The sequence below is a fragment of the Panthera tigris genome, chromosome F3, assembly GCF_018350195.1.
Source record: "Panthera tigris isolate Pti1 chromosome F3, P.tigris_Pti1_mat1.1, whole genome shotgun sequence".
Taxonomy (NCBI): Eukaryota; Metazoa; Chordata; class Mammalia; order Carnivora; family Felidae; genus Panthera; species Panthera tigris.
In genome coordinates this window covers 7,128,625-7,145,235 of record NC_056678.1, presented here as the reverse complement: position 1 = coordinate 7,145,235, position 16,611 = coordinate 7,128,625, and the positions used below count along the sequence as shown (strand labels likewise).

The window sequence follows — 16,611 nt, the reverse complement described above, 5'->3', positions numbered from 1 at the left end:
AAACTGGGTAGCTTTAAACAACAGAACCAAAGCAGTCACAACAAAATTCTGGCCCCCAGACAAGATAATTATAAAACCAGGAAATTTTGGAAAATGAGTATAAAAATGAAGTAATAATATGGTTTCATTTGTTTAAGAAATATTTCCTTTTCTGCAAAAACAAAACAAAACAAAATAAAAAACAAACAACAAAAAGCCTGTTATCAAACCAACTAAAAACACAAAAACACAATTCTAGGCCAGGCACAATAAAAAGCAAATCTCTACCTAAAAGCTAACATGAAGTGGCACCAATGACCACCTAATATGTGTCACATATGCTTTGGATATGAAATGGTTATTTTTTAACATTATTATTACTTCTTGTATTATTTATTTTTCCTATTAAAACATTTAAGAAAAACACAGACATACATGGACACACAGACTAAAAAAACCTGAAGAGAAAAAGAAAGATGGCCATGGTGTGTCATCACTGTTTTAAAGTATTTTTTAAAGACACTGTGGCTGTATCAGACAAAGGGCTAGTATCCAAAATATATGAAGAACTCACCAAACTCCGCACCCGAAAAACAAATAATCCAGTGAACAAATGGGCAGAAGACATGACTAGACACTTCTCTAAAGAAGACATCCGAATGGCCAACAGGCACATGAAAAGATGCTCAACGTCACTCCTCATCAGGGAAATACAACTCAAAACCACACTCAGATACCACCTCATGCCAGTCAGAGTGGCCAAAATGAACAAATCAGGAGACTATAGATGCTGGTGAGGATGTGGAGAAACGGGAACCCTCTTGCACTGTTGGTGCGAATGCAAACTGGTGCAGCCACTCTGGAAAGCAGTGTGGAGGTTCCTCAGAAAATTAAAAATAGACCTACCCTATGACCCAGCAATAGCACTGCTAGGAATTTACCCAAGGGATACAGGAGTACTGATGCATAGGGGCACTTGTACCCCAATGTTTACAGCAGCACTCTCAACACAATAGCCAAATTATGGAAAGAGCCTAAATGTCCATCAACTGACGAATGGATAAAGAAATTGTGGTTTATATACACAATGGAGTACTACGTGGCAATGAGAAAGAATGAAATATGGCCCTTTGTAGCAATGTGGATGGAAGTGGAGAGTGTTATGCTAAGTGAAGTAAGTCATACAGAGAAAGACAGATACCGTATGTTTTCACTCTTAAGTGGATCCTGAGAAACTTAACAGAAGACCATGGGGGAGGGGAAGGGGGAAAAAAAAGTTACAGTGAGGGAAGGAGGCAAACCATAAGAGACTCTTAAAAACTGAGAACAAACTGAGGGTTGATGGGGGGTGGGGGAGAGGGGAAAGTGGGTGATGGGCATTGAGGAGGACACCTGTTGGTATGAGCACTGGGTGTTGTATGGAAACCAACTTGACAATAAATTTCATATTAAAAAAATCACATTTTATTTTTATGCTTCTTTCTCTGAAGCAGTCCCTTTTAATTATGCGACAGTAAATTTCATATCCAACAATCAAATACAGTTTTGCTGTTTCATCAAAAAAAAAAAAAAAAAAAAAAAGGCACTGTGACTGAAAGACTCTTTAAAAACCCAACTGCATTTTTACAATCAGAATAATAAATAGTGATTTATCCTTTGCTATGTGCTCCAAAAGACATATTTTGAAAATATGTTACCTATGATCTTTAAAACATACCATTACCCTCCTGGAAACTGTTCTTACACCAGTGTGAAAGTTAAAACATTAAAATAGTAAGTCAAATGTAATTTTGCTATTTCAGTTAGTATGACGGTATTTCTCAAAACAGAGCAAAATTCAATCATTTGGTGCAATTAAAAATTTTATGAAGATGGGGCACCTGGGTGGCTCAGTTGGTTAAGCGTCCAACTTTGACTCAGGTCATGATCTCAGAGTTCGTGAATTCGAGCCCAGCGTCAAGATCTGTGCTGACAGCTCAGAGCCTGAAGCCTGCGTCAGATTCTGTGTCTCCCCCTCTCTCTGCCCCTCCCCTGCTCACACTCTGTCTCTCTCAAAAATAAACATTAAAAGAAAAATTAAAAAATTTTTATGACGGTAAAATTAGAATTTAGGTAACAAACTTTTTAAAATGCAACTTTATTTGTACTTAGAAGTATACCATATGTTGCAAGAAGTGTTTGAACATGTTTACTAGAAGAATTAAGTTATTAAGTCCTTTTTAGGTTACACACACACACACACACACACACACACACACACACACACGCAGTAGCTGCTAAGTGGTGGAAGAGAAAGGTCATTTGATTTTCGAGCCAAAATGATAAAGGTTCTAACACCAGCTTCCATGACTTAATGGTTGTATGATACTGGCCCAGTGACCAACTCTTTCCAAATCTTGATTTTACCATCTGTAAAAATGGGGATGACTGTATCTTTTAGAAAACTGTTGAGAGCAACATCTAAAAATCACATAAATGAACAATGAGAAATAGAAAGTACTATTTAAATAGAATGTACTGTTAATAGTGATATTCATGTGTTGCTCCAAAGCATAATTTTTATCTAATAAATTATACTTTATGGCTTTTCATCCATGGCTATGCAAGATTCATCTTGCATAATATGTCTTACGAAAGAGCACAATCATCTGTCTACAGCCAGAGACAGGCACAGCAAGTCTGCATAATTTGCTGGAAGCTTCCAAGCTAAGTGAGAAAACTCATCCAGAATCTTTTGTGTAATTACCTACTCTTCAGTATCCAGGCACATTTTCTTCTGGATGATCATATTCTTTAGAGTACATTTTTTGGAATGAGATGAAGTAACAAAAAATATAAAACTCAAAAATCTTTATTTTTTGTCATAAAATAACAAAAAAAATTAATTACAATCAAACAGATCATTTAACCTTATAGATCATTTATTTCTCTTCTGCACTGGGTTTAAGCCATATTATCATCAAAGTATTTTTTTTAATGCCAGCAAATCTAGTTGTAGTTGAAATCTTTACATGTAAGAAATTACTTAAAATTATTCAGAGGCAGAGATTCTAAAATTTAACAAGTGATTTCCTGTACATTAAAAATGGAGGGCTTAAAACCATAAATGCAGACTTAGGTCGACCAAATTTTTAAAGAACTCTTATTTATTCATTAAAAAGCAATCAAATATTAGCTATTTGCACTACTAACAATTTTAATTACCACACTGACTGACCTAACCAATGCAGAACCATTCAAGCTATGTCAGGCCTTTAAAAGGAAAACATAATTTCATCAATTCTACAGCACTAATCTTTTAAAACAAATATATTTTGCATGTATAAATACAAAATTCTTCACTTTTCTACCACTATAGTCCATTTTTCAGAAATGACATAAAAGATTTTAAGTATCATTTTACTCCTATACTAGGAAAGATTAAATTAACATTAAATCAGTTAAAAACTAAATACAATTTGCAAATATTTGTTCTTACTTCCACGTATGTCTTTCAGTGCTAGGAAGAGGACTATTAATATGTAGCATTGATTCAGACTAGCAAATGACCAGCATGCCAATCTCTTCCTGGATCTCTTTCAGAGAATACACAGAGTCGAGAACAGCGCTAAAACCAGTGTGCTACTATCAGATAAAGGGCAGAAGTTATCTTTAGGGGTGGAGACTGAGGAACGGTTCAAAACTGTTTCTTTGCCCTGCCTGATCATGGAGATCTCTCATCTCTTTTACATTCTATTTAAAAAATAAAGCATAAACAAAAACAGTCATAAATAGGATAGATGCCCATATCACATTTATAAATTTAAATAAAAATGTTCTTTAAACTTTTGACTTTATAATACTGTGATATTGGTTCTACTCATTAAAATAATACTGATTTTTGTTTTAAATTTGTTATAAAGGCAGTATGAATCAAATGTATCAATTCAAAGATATTTTAAAATTCTATTGCCATCGATTTCCTTTTTTCATTATGGTGATATATATATATATATATATATATATATATATATATATAAATTTATATATATATAAAGCATAATATTTGCCATCTTAACCATTTGTAAGTGTACAATTCAGTGGCATTAATTAAATTCACAATGTTATGCACCACTATCTATTTCCAAAAAATTTTTATCACCTCAAACAGAAACTCCTAAGAACTCCCTAATCTTCTTTCCCCCAGCCACTGGTAGCTTCTAACTCATCCTATGTCTGTAAATTTGCCTATTCTAGCTATTTTCAAAGAAATGATCATGTAGTGTTTGCCCTTTGTGTCTGGCTTATTTCACTTAGCATAAGATTTTCAAGGTTCATTTATGTTACAGCATATATGAGAACTTCATTCCTTGTTACAGATGAATAATCCAGTGGATGTATACACTGCATTTCATCCATTCATTTGTGCCTGGACACTTGGGTTGTTTTCACCTTTTCGCTACTGTGAATAATGTACGTATAATTCATACAAGTATCTGTTTGAAACTTTGCTTTTAAAAAAAAAAAAAAGTTTATTTCTAGAGAGTGCACGCTTGCATGAGAGAAGGAGGGGCAGAGACCGTGGGAGAGAAAGAATCCCAAGCAGGTGCCACATTCAGCATGGAGCCTGAACACTGGGCTCGATCTCAGGACCCATAAGGTCATGACCTGAGCTGAAATCAAGAGTTGGACACTTAACCAACTGAGCCACCCAGGAGCCCAGAGACCTTGCTTTCAATTACTGTGGGTATATATATAAAAGTGGAACTGCTGGTCACGTGGAAATTTTATGTTCGGCTTTTTGAGGAAGCACTATTTTCTGCAGCACTGACACCATTTTACATTCCCACCAGCGACATGTAAGAATTTCAATTTCTCTGCATCTTCACCAACATTTTCCTTTTTTTTTTAAATTTATTTATTTTGAGGAGACAGAGAGAGACAGACAGACAGTGGGGGGAAGGGCAAAGAGAGGGGGGGGAAAGAGAATCTTATGCAAGATCCACGCCCAGCTCAGAGCCTGATGCAGGGCTTGAACCCACAAACCGTGAGATCATGACCTGAACTGAAATCAAGAGCTGGACGCTCAACAGACTGAGCCACCCGAGGTGCCCATTTTCCTCTTGTAACAAAATTATAGCCAGCTTAACAGATGTGAAGTGGTAACTCACTGAGGTTTTGATCTGCATTTCTCAATGATGAACGATGTCGAGCATCTTCTTTTCACGTGTTTATTGAGCATTATTGTATCTTCTTCTAAGAAATGACCAGTAAAGTCTTTCGCTCATTTTTTAAGTTGGCTGCTTTCTGTTGTTGAGTTGTAAGAATTCTTCATATACTCCGGATATTAAATCTTTATAAGATATATAGTTTTGCAAATATTTTCTCCCATTCTGCCAGTTGTCTTTTCACTCTCTTGGCAATTATCCTTATATACACAAGTTTTTAATTTTAATGAAGTCTAATTTACCTTTTTCTTTTGTTGCTGGTGCTATGGTGTCATACCTAAGATTCCACTGCCATATTCAAGGTCATGATGACGTATCCCTATGTTTTCTTCTGTGAGTTTTATGGCTTTATCTCTTATATTTAGGTCATTGATCCATTTTGAGTTAATTTTTACATGTGGTATGCAGCAAGGGTCCAACTTCATTCTTTTGTATGTGGAAATCCAGCTGTCCCAAGCTTCCTCTGCCATAGTCATTCTTAGCTCCACTGAATAAACTTAACAGCCTTCTAAAAACTCAATTGCCATCGTAATGGTGTCCTAGGAGTACCATAACAAACTAGGTGCCTAGGTGGCTTAAAACAACACAAGTTAATTCTCTCATAGCCTGGACTCTAAAAGTCTAAAATCAGGGGTGCCTGGGTGGTTCAGCTGGTTAAGCATCCGACCTTGGCTCAGGTCATGATCTCACGGTTTGTGAGATTGAGCCCTGCATTGAGCTCTCTGCTGTCAGCACAGAGCCTCCTTCAGATCCTCTGTCCCCCTCTCTGCTCCTTCCCCGCTTGCTCGCTCTCTCATCTCAAAAATAAACATTTAAAAAATTAAAAATAAATAAACAAATAAAAGTCTAAAGTCAAGGTGTTGGTAGGGCCATACTTCTTCCAACACTTCTAGGGGAGGATCTTATTTTTCCTTGCCTCTTCCAGCTTCTGGTAGACTCAGGTGTTCCTTGGATTCTGGTAGCATAACTCTAATCTCTGTTTCTATCTTTACATAGCTATTTTCCTTTTGTGTCTGTCTTTTCCTTTCCTTATAAGGATACGAGGTCATACTGGATTAGAGTCTACCCTAATGACTTTATCTTAACTTGGTTATATCCCCAAAGACTCTATTTCCAAATAAGGTCACATTCATAGGTATGGAAGTTTAGGACTTTAATATACCTTTTTGAGGGGCCACAACTCAAACCACAACAGCTACAGATACATAGGGGTTTATTTCTGGACTCTCTATTCTATTCCACTTGTCTATATGTCTACCTTTATAAAAGCCAGCGACGCTAGCTTATAATAATAAGTTTTGAAATCTTCTTCAAGATTTTACCGTTTTACTACTTTTTTTTTTATTTTGTCAGACTTTGCTAAACTTAGCCAAACTCTTCAGAAACAAAACATCTTTTATCATCAGTCTTTATAATGGGCCACACTTCCCTGCTTCTTTACAAGACTGGTGATTTTTTATTGCATGCCAGACACCACAGATTTTGCCTTTTGAGGGTGTTAAATATTTCTGTGTTCCTATACATATTCTTGAACTTTGTTATGGGACACAGTTAAATTACTTGAAAAGAGTGTGACCCTTTTGGGTACTGTTTTTAAGATTTAGATGAGGCTAGAACTCAGTCTATGGTAAACGACTCCCCACTACTGAGGGGGTAGAGATCAATGCCCTGTGTGTGACTCAGAAGGTTTTCCAGTCTGGCTGTTAAGACAGGCACCATTCCTTACCCTATTAGTGTCCCACACTGTTATCTCTAATCCTTTTGAGTGTTTTTTCCCCACTGCCTTTGGTTAGTTTCCTCACTTGTATGCGATCAGTACTCAACCTCATACTCAGGGATTACCTCTGCAAAGTTCCTTCTCTGTGTAACTCTTTCCACTCTGATACTGTGTCCTGTGAACTGGAACCCACCTTGGTCTCCTTGGACTCAGAGCTTTCTCTGCCCACCTCACTTACTGTCAGACAACTTCCATTTGTTATACATAGTCCAGGAAAACTATGACCTTGTCAGTCACGTCTCTTCATATTCCTTATCTCAATGTAGGAAGCTCCGGAACAACCATTCCCACATTTCTTGGCTGGCTGATAGAGATGCCACATAGAAGGCACCACTTCCATTCTCTGATAAATGAGCTCCCCCTACTTGAACCTAAGATATGGCCCAGTTCCAGGAGGCCTTTATCCAAACAGAATCACCACTGCCTTTTTCTCAGTTGCCACTCTCAACACTCCATCTCACTGAGAAGCAGATCTCTGTATTATTCTATTTCTCGCAGTGAATTTGTTTGAGGTGTCATTATATATGCAACTTACTCATATGCCATACTTACATACTGCATTTACATACCAAACTAACATAGCTGTATGGTGGCTTTACTTTTATTGCTTCAAACTATAAAGTAAGTTCCCTAATTTTAAAATAAACATGTATACAAACACATGCAAGTTTGATTTTTCTAGGGAAAATGCAGGGTTTCTCAATCTCAGCACTGCAGACATTCGGGGCCACATACTTCCTTGCAGTGTGTGTTGGGGTGGGGGGAGTGGGGAAAGTATGCTGTACATTGTAGGATGCTTAGCAGCACACTTGGCTTCTTGGTCTCTACCTACTAAATGTCAATAGCAACCACCTCCAACCTCCCATCACTTGTAACAATCAAAATGTCTCTAGATATTGTCAAATGTCCTTTGGGCAGGGGAAGACAGGATTGCCCCAGTTAAGAACCAATGGGCTAACAGAATAAACATTTCTATTCTAAGTATTTGCTTAAGGCTTTTAACAAAAAAAAAAAAAAAAAAAAAGGAGGAAGAATAAGAGGATAAGACTTTATTCAAAAGTACCAGGACTTATTGGGGTGCCTGGGTGGCTCAGTCGGTTAAGCGTCCGACTTCAGCTCAGGTCATAATCTTGCAGTTTGTGGATTTGAGCCCTGTGTCGGGCTCTGTGTTGACAGTTCAGCCTGCTCCAGATTCTGTGTCTCCCTCTCTCTGCCCCTCCCCTACTTGTGCTCTGTCTCTCTCTGTCTCTCAAAAATAAATAAATGTTAAAAAAAAAAAAAAAAAAAAAAAAAAGTACCAGGACTTATTAAAATAACCAAATTCTCAAAACTCTGGAGATCAATTCTTTTGCTAATTACTTTACTCAAAGATATCTTCAAAGTATGTTTTAAAAGTAACTCCTTTATACATAATGCAGTAAATAACCAACAATCTTTAATTATGCTCAAACTACTGAAAGGTATCTCAATGAACATCTCTAAAAGAAACAGAGAAACTACTTTCAGTGTTGTTGAAACATCTGTGATTAAAATTCAGTTTTACTTCATGCTATGCTAATTTTATGAATTATTTACAAGTCTTATTTTTGAAGTATATAATGTGAAACTTCTTACTTAAGAATAAACTCTACTCTGAGCTCTCACTTTTGAAAATACATTCCCCAAGACTTACAACTTATTTTTAGAGGATTCAAGAGGGAAAAAATGAATTAAACTGATAGGTGGAGCTAAAAGAGGAAGGGTCAGAAAGTTCAAATCCATGTAGTGTTGTTTTCCAATGGAACAGAAAAACATTTTATACCAGTCCCAGGTTCTGAGTGGACACATTTTATACACAGTCCCAGGTTCTGAGTGGACACATTTTATACCAGTCCCGGGTTTTGAGCGGAGGCACAAAAGTTTGATGCAATTACCTGCAACATGAGCTCACAGTCATCTCTTCCAACAAAAATCATTTCTCGTGGCAGCCTGTGGCGAGTGCCTCCACTGCTCACCAAAAACCAGGATGTTAAGCTCATTTTCTGCTTAGCTTCTAAGTCTTCGGCAAAGCTACGTCATCCTGCAGAGATATTCAAGAAAAACATACATTCAGATATTTAGCTTTGGTATCGATTCACCAAACCCTTCAAGCAGGCCTAAGAATAGAACTTGGTTCTTCACCTGCTCCTACTGTAAGTAAACAGACCATCCAGAGGCCCTCAGACATGGCACATCTACCAAATTCTCGTTAGTAATTTAAGTCCACAGACTCCGTGAAGAGTTCAATTAAGAAGACAGACAAAGGGTGCCTGGGTGGCTCAGTCGGTTGAGTGTCTGAGCTCAATCACGGGTTTGTGGGTTCGAACGCTCCATTGGGCTCTCGGAGCCCAGCCCAGAGCCTGCTTCGGATTCGGTGTCTCCCTTGCTCTCTGCCCCTCCCCCACTCATGCATGCCTGCACGTGCGCACTTTCTCTCTCAAAATTAAACAAACATTAAAATAAATTTTTTTAAAAGAAAGACATTATGCAATTAAGTAGTCAAGTAATAAACATTTATCATACTCCTGAAAGGCTCTGAGCACAGCTTATAATAAAGGTCTAATCCTCAAGTAAATGATCACCTTATTATCACGTTAACCTTAGTAAACACTAGGAGCATTATACACTTAAATGTCTAACTTATGACTTGAGAAAGAAAGACTAAGTTCATTTGAATACATCTGAGATCTAATTAAGAACAATAAAAACTAAAGAAATTGCTCTTAGTCAACTAAGTGTAACCACCAAAAGAACTTTCAGAAAGATGCAATTTCAATTTCTCTCCTCACATGTACTTCACTTTCTTAGTACATTTTTCTACAGCACCAATTCTTAGGCTTTTGTTCTCTTAAAAAAAAAAAAAAACAAAAACCCAAAGAGCATTTTGTTTATGTGGATTATATATATTAATATTTACCATATAAAAACAATGAAACCTGAGCAACTAAAATTTATTAATTCATTTATAATAAATTAACATTTTAATGAAAAATCTTTTTCATTAAAAAAATCTTTTTAATGTCTAGCATAATAGATTTTTGCATTTGCTCTGCATTCAATCTGTTGTCAGCACACTGTTGAACTTGAAATATTTAAAGGCCTGACTTCATTCAGATAGTTAGAAAAGGGAAATGTAATTTAATAGTCTTCTCAAATAACTGTAGTGTTAATTTTGATATTAATATCAAAACTTCAATAATGGTAGTTTCTTGAAATTTATTTGTAATATGAAATCTTAACACTTTTATAGTGTGTTATGTAAATACCCATCTTCAGCTCTGAAGGGATCTTGGGAACACTGTCCCTGAGTTACACAGTCTCCCAAAGGTTAACATGTTCACTTTATTATTAAAACATCTCATCTGCTAACTTTATCACCCATCTCACCTTCTCAGAAAAGTCAAGTACTGGGTACCTGTGAGGCTCATGGTGGCAGAACCAAGGTTTCTAAAATTCTAATTTTCTCTTGAAAGCTCAAATCTTATTGGCAAAAAACTACTACCAATTCTTTTCTTTGGAGGTGACAGGCTTACTTTGTTTGCCAAACACTCAAGTGTACAAAACCATTAATCTGTCAGTCATTGTTTCAAGTAACAAGGTGGTCCATGAAACAAGCCTGTAGTGCAGTTCACAACTCAAACAACGGCACAAATGCTTTTCCTTGAGACAACCATGGTACTTTGGAATTCAATATAAGTGTTTTACATGTGCTTCCAATTACTTCTACAGAATATTAAAAAGATGTGACTTCCATTTTTACCACTTGATCAAGGACATTTAAAAAAAATTTTTTTTAGTGTTTATTATTTTTGAGAGACAGAGAGAGACAGAGTGCAAGCAGGGGAGGGGCAGAGAGAAAGGGAGACACAGAATCTGAAGCAGCCTCCAGGCTCCGAGCTGTCAGCACAGAGCCCGAAACAGGGCTCGAACTCACAGACCATGAGATCATGACCTGAGCTGAAGTCAGCTGCTTAACTGACTGAGCCACCCAGGTGCCCCTATCAAAGGCATTCTTAAGTGAAACTGGTTTTTTCTCCTCCCTTAACTGCACGTGCATGGCGGTAAATTACTGTTAGTATAATTTGGTGCTAATACCTAGATCTCTGCTAGAAGCCAGCAGCTTTACCCACCACTCTTTTTATACTAGCAACTCAAATGTCAATACAATATAAAAGGCCAATTATGTTTGATATTATTTTTAAAATAGCTTTGACCTCATGACCTTTGAAATGGTTTCAGGAACTCCCAGAGGCCTGTGGATTGAGCTTTGAGAACTACTATCCTAGAGAACATGGTGATGTCATTTAGAACCTAAATCTTGGAGTCGGACTAACAGATCAAGAATCTGACTCTTGGTTCCAACACTTGACCTTGGGCAAGTTATTTATCTCATGTCCCTTAGTTTCCTCTTCTGTGAAACAGTGATAATAATAGTATCTACTCAACAGTTTTTTCTTTTTTTTAAAATTTTTTTTTTTTAACGTTTATTTATTTTTGAAACAGAGAGAGACAGAGCATGAACGGGGGAGGGGCAGAGAGAGAGGGAGACACAGAACTGGAAGCAGGCTCCAGGCTCCGAGCCATCAGCCCAGAGCCCGACGCGGGGCTCGAACTCACGGACCGCGAGATCGTGACCTGAGCCGAAGTCGGACGCTTAACCGACTGAGCCACCCAGGCGCCCCTCAACAGTTTTTTCTTATGAAACTACTACTTGCAAATATTTTTTCCATGAAATGGCATATTGTTACAATTTAATTAGAAGCAAACTACAGTGAAATGAAACATTCTGCAATAAGAAATATATCTATACATTAAAACAAAATCCTATAAAATGTAAAACTTCATGTGAAGGTACATCCCATATATTATAAATTTATCAACATATACATGAAACAATGGGTTTCACCAAAACAGGCAAAGAGCCTTCTGTAAAGCTGAAAGAATCAAGCCTTACTCCACTTTCAGCTTATCCCTTGATATGGTCAATTTATGTGGATTTTTAATCTTCCATCCACTTAACTCCATGTTGGAGATGTGGTTGGTTTTTCATCCATCCACTCTCTGACAAACAGGCATTTAGCACTGCATATGTACTTCTTGGCCAAGTCAACAGAGAATCAAAAAAAATTTACCCAAGAAAACCCCTCCAATCTAAATACAGCATATAAGTGGCACACACACCAGAGCCAAACATGGGCAACGGGAACAATATAACACTTTCAAAATCAAAGTTTTACATAAGCATTATTCATATGCTACAAAAACACTGTTTTAGGTATTTAGATAATATCAAACACAATTACATCATATACAAATACATAATACATGTATTGTATTGTAGGATACAATACAATATACAACAATAATTACAGTTGACCCTTGAAAACCATGAGATTGAACTGAATGGATCCACTCATATGTGAATTTTTTGATAAATACAGTACTGTAAGCATATTTTCTCTTCCTTATGATTTTCTTAATATTATTTTATCTAGCTTTTTTTTTAAGTAATCTGTACACCCAACATGAGACTCAACCTCACAACTCTGAGATCAACAGTCACATGTTCTACCAACTGAACCAGCCAGGCACCCCTCTAGCTTGATTGTAAGAATACAATATATGATACCTGTGACATGAAAATATATATATTAATAATTTATCTTATTGATAAGGCTTCTGGTCAACAATAGGCTATTAATAGCTACATTTGGAGGGAGTTAAAAGTTGTAAATGGACTTCTGGGGTGCCTGGACGGCTCAGTCGGTTAAGCATCCAACTCTTGATTTCAGCTCAGGTTATGATCTCAAGGTTTGTGAGTTGCAGCCTCAGGTAGGGCTCTGTGCTAACAGCGTGGAGCCCTCTGGGGATTCTTTCTCTATCCCTCTCTCTCTGCCCCTCCCCCACTCTCTCTCTCAAAATAAATAAAGAAGCTCTAAAAAAAAAAAAAAAGTTATACATGGACTTGGCTGTGCAGGGGTTGGCACTCCTAGTCTGTGCGTTGTCCAAGGATCAACTGTACATAACTACATAAAATAATATAAAAATAATGGCTTTTAATATATTTTGTTTTGACTTTCAATGACACTTGAAAGGTACCTAAAAGAATACATACTTTCTGAAAAACAAAAATAAACATAATCCTCAAGATGAGGGGTATTTATCCATTGGCAGTGGCGCAATGGCCTTGAGTCTTCTAGCTTCTCAACAATGGGTGGGAATGAGATATTACAAAGAGCTACTGGGCCTTTCAATTTTTACACAGGGCTCTCTCCTTCAATAACACAGCTTTCTCAGTGGCCCTTCAATTCCAATGATCTTTTACTACTCACAGAGTAATACTGACACTTAACACATGGATAAAACTGAAACCTGGTTGAGAGCTTCCTCAATGACCAAGAAATAGGTTTCAGCTCAGATTCCTCAAAAGGGAGGGGGAAAGAAGACTTTGGGTTTGATAATATGTTCAAGGTCTTGACCAGATGTGACAGCAGTTACATTTCTCTGTAGAGTTTCTGGATGAGCCAAAAAAACGTGTTTTGGAGTAGACTTTTTTTTTTTTTAATTTGCATCCAAATTAGTTAGCATATAGCGAAACAATGATTTCAGGAGTAGATTCCTTAATGCCCTTTACCCATTTAGCCCATTCTCTCTCCCACAACCCCTCCAGCAGCCCTCAGTTGTTCTCCATATTTATGTCTCTTCTGTTTTGTCCCCCTCCCTGTTTTTATATTATTTTTGTTTCCCTTTCCTTACGTTCATCTGTTTTTGTCTCTTAAAGTCCTCATATGTGAAGTCATATGATTTTTGTCTTTCTCTGACTAATTTCACTTAGCAGAATACCCTCCAGTTCCATCCACGTAGTTGCAAATGGCAAGATTTCATTCTTTTTGATTGCCGAGTAATACTCCATTGTATATATACCACATTTTCTTTATCCATTCATCCATTGATGGACATCTGGGCTCTTTCCATACATTGGCTATTGTTGATAGTGCTGCTATAAACATGTGGGTGCATGTGTCCCTTCGAAACAGCACACCTGTATCCCTTGGATAAATACCTAGTAGTGCAATTGCTGGGTCTTAGGGTAGTTGTATTTTTTAGTTTTTTGAGGAACCTCCATACTGTTTTCCAGAGTGGCTGCACCAGCTTGCATTGCCACCAACAATGCAAAAGAGCTCCTCTTTCTCCGCATCCTCGCCAACATCTGTCGTTGTCTGAATTGTTAATGTTAGCTATTCTGACAGGTGTAAGGTGGTATCTCATTGTTGTTTTGATTTGTATTTCCCTGATGATGAGTGCTGTGGAGCATTATTTCATGTGTTGGTTGGCCACCTCAATATCCTCCTTGGACAAGTGTCTATTCATGTCTTTCGCCCATTTCTTCACTGGATTGTTTTTTGGGTGTTGAGTTTGATAAGTTCTTTATAGATTTTGGATACTAACCCTTTATCTGATACGTCATTTGCAAATATCTTCTCCAATTCCATTGCTTGCCTTTTAGTTTTGCTGATTGTTTCCTTCGCTGTGCAGAAGCTTTTTATTTTGATGAGGTCCCAGTAGTTCATTTTTGCTTTTGTTTCCCTTGCCTCTGGAGACGTGTTGAGTAAGAAGTTGCTGCAGGCAAGATCAAAGAGGTTTTTGTCTGCTTTCTCCTTGAGGATTTTGATGGCTTCCTGTCTTACATTGAGGTCTTTCATCCATTTTGAGTTTATTTTTGTGTATGGTGTAAGAAAGTGGTCCAGGTTCATTCTTCTGCATGTCGCTGTCCAATTTTCCCAGCACCACTTGCTGAAGAGACTGTCTTTATTCCATTGGATATTCTTTCCTGCTTTGTCAAAGATTAGTTGGCCATACGTTTGTGGGTCCATTTCTGGGTTCTCTACTCTGTTTCATTGATGGAGTAGACTTTTTGAGTTAAAACCCTAGTCCCTCATGTTTTCTAGGTGACTCAAAAAAAAAAAAAAAAAAAACCCAAAATGACAAAAAAAAAAAAGTAACAACAAACGTTTCTGAACTTCAGACAAAGGAAAAAAACCAAAGTGACAATATCTAAAGAGAAAATGAGACACAGAAATAGTATCTGATAACACTTGGCATATGAGAGGCACTCAAGTAATGTTCATTTCCTTTTCTCCCTCTCCTCTTAATCTTTTCTGCCAAATAATACCCTAAAGTCATAACTTATGACTGGAACAATATCAACCAACCAATCCACATTTATGGAGTATATTCTATGTCAACATCCTAAAAGTATTCCCTTAAAGGAATATTTTAGAATAAAAATTAGGACAACATAATGTGGCTTATGGCTTACCCATAAAATTAAAAATGCTATAGTCTTTATTTCATACATATTTCAATTTTAGATAAGTAAATTTAATAGATCAATGATTAAAATTCTTACAACACTTTCTCAAAGCATGAATAGTTTTCATTGGGATCAAAAGTCTGAATAGTATACAGGATTGCTGACTTTTTTAAAAAAAGTTTTTATGTTTGTTTATTTTTGTGTGAGAGAGAGGAGGACAGAGCACAGCAGGGGAAGGGCAGAGAGAGTGGGAGACACAGATTCCGAAGCAGGCTCCAGGATCCGAGCTGTCAGCAGAGCCTGACATGGGTCTTGAGCTCATAAGGTAGGAGATCATGACCTGAGCCAAAGTTGGATGCTTAACTGAACTGACTGAACCATCCAGGTGCCCCAATCACTGACTGTTTTGAAGACTGGAGCCCCAGGCCCTCTTACACAAATTCTACCACAAACTATAACCTTTGTCCTGTGACTGCAACTCTTCCAATGAGAGGTGGGTATAATTTCCCACAGCATAATTCTGGGTTCTGACTCATGACTTGTTTGGGCCAATAGGATGGTTAGTAGATCTGAGGCAAGTAGAGGCTCAAATGTGCTTGGTCAGTTGGCCTGCCCTCCTGAATCTCTGCAATCACTGAAAAACCAACATGCCCTGGCTGGCCTATTGGTTCAAAATGAATGAGAAACATGTGGAACAGACATGGGCCTCATGTACAACTTGAAGTCAGGCGCTCATATATCATCCAATCTCCAGCTGAACAACAGTACGTGAGCAAAAAATAAAAATGATTGTTGTTTGAAGTCACTGAGAAATGTGGGCTGACTTGTTTCACCAATGAGTATAATGCACACTGAGTATAATTCACTAAAATACAGTATCTTTTAGTAAGTACATTCACAGTCTAATGCACTCACTTGAATAGTTTTTGAATTAATATACCAATGAGGTTTTTGTTTTAGTTGTCTCTTTATTCCCAATTTACTCTTTTCTTGATAATATTTATTTGTATAATGAGACATAAGGCTGCTATATATTACAGAACTAAAAATTATAGGTAAAGCTCTTAGCTTATTGTAACAAAGACCCCAACAACTGGAAAATCGTACAATGGAAGAAAATGCAATCTCACTTTTTGGAGGGGGGTGGGGAGCCAACATCATTAGTTTACTATTTTCCTCTCTGGAACAGTTCAGATTCCAATAGAAGAATCCTGCAATATTCCCCAATAAACACAATGTAAACAGTAAACACCCTGCTGATCTTGTAGGAACTAAACGAAATGGTTTAGGTGGTTTCACTGTTCAATCTGCAGTTT

General features: G+C 37.2%; 1 protein-coding gene across 17 annotated transcripts in view; it reads right to left on the bottom strand.

Moving 5' to 3' along the window:
- The window catches only part of CEP170 (centrosomal protein 170), a 127,585-nt gene that overhangs the window by 84,022 nt on the left and 26,952 nt on the right, over nucleotides 1–16,611 (bottom strand). For all 17 annotated transcript variants that reach the window (XR_006214222.1, XM_042976926.1, XM_042976931.1 and 14 more), the window contains exon 2: nucleotides 8,877–9,022. Coding sequence is in view for 16 of the 17 variants with exons in the window: in XM_042976926.1 (XP_042832860.1) it covers nucleotides 8,877–8,981 (105 nt within the window). In the remaining variant the exon portion in view is untranslated. The remainder of the gene's footprint in view (nucleotides 1–8,876; nucleotides 9,023–16,611) is intronic.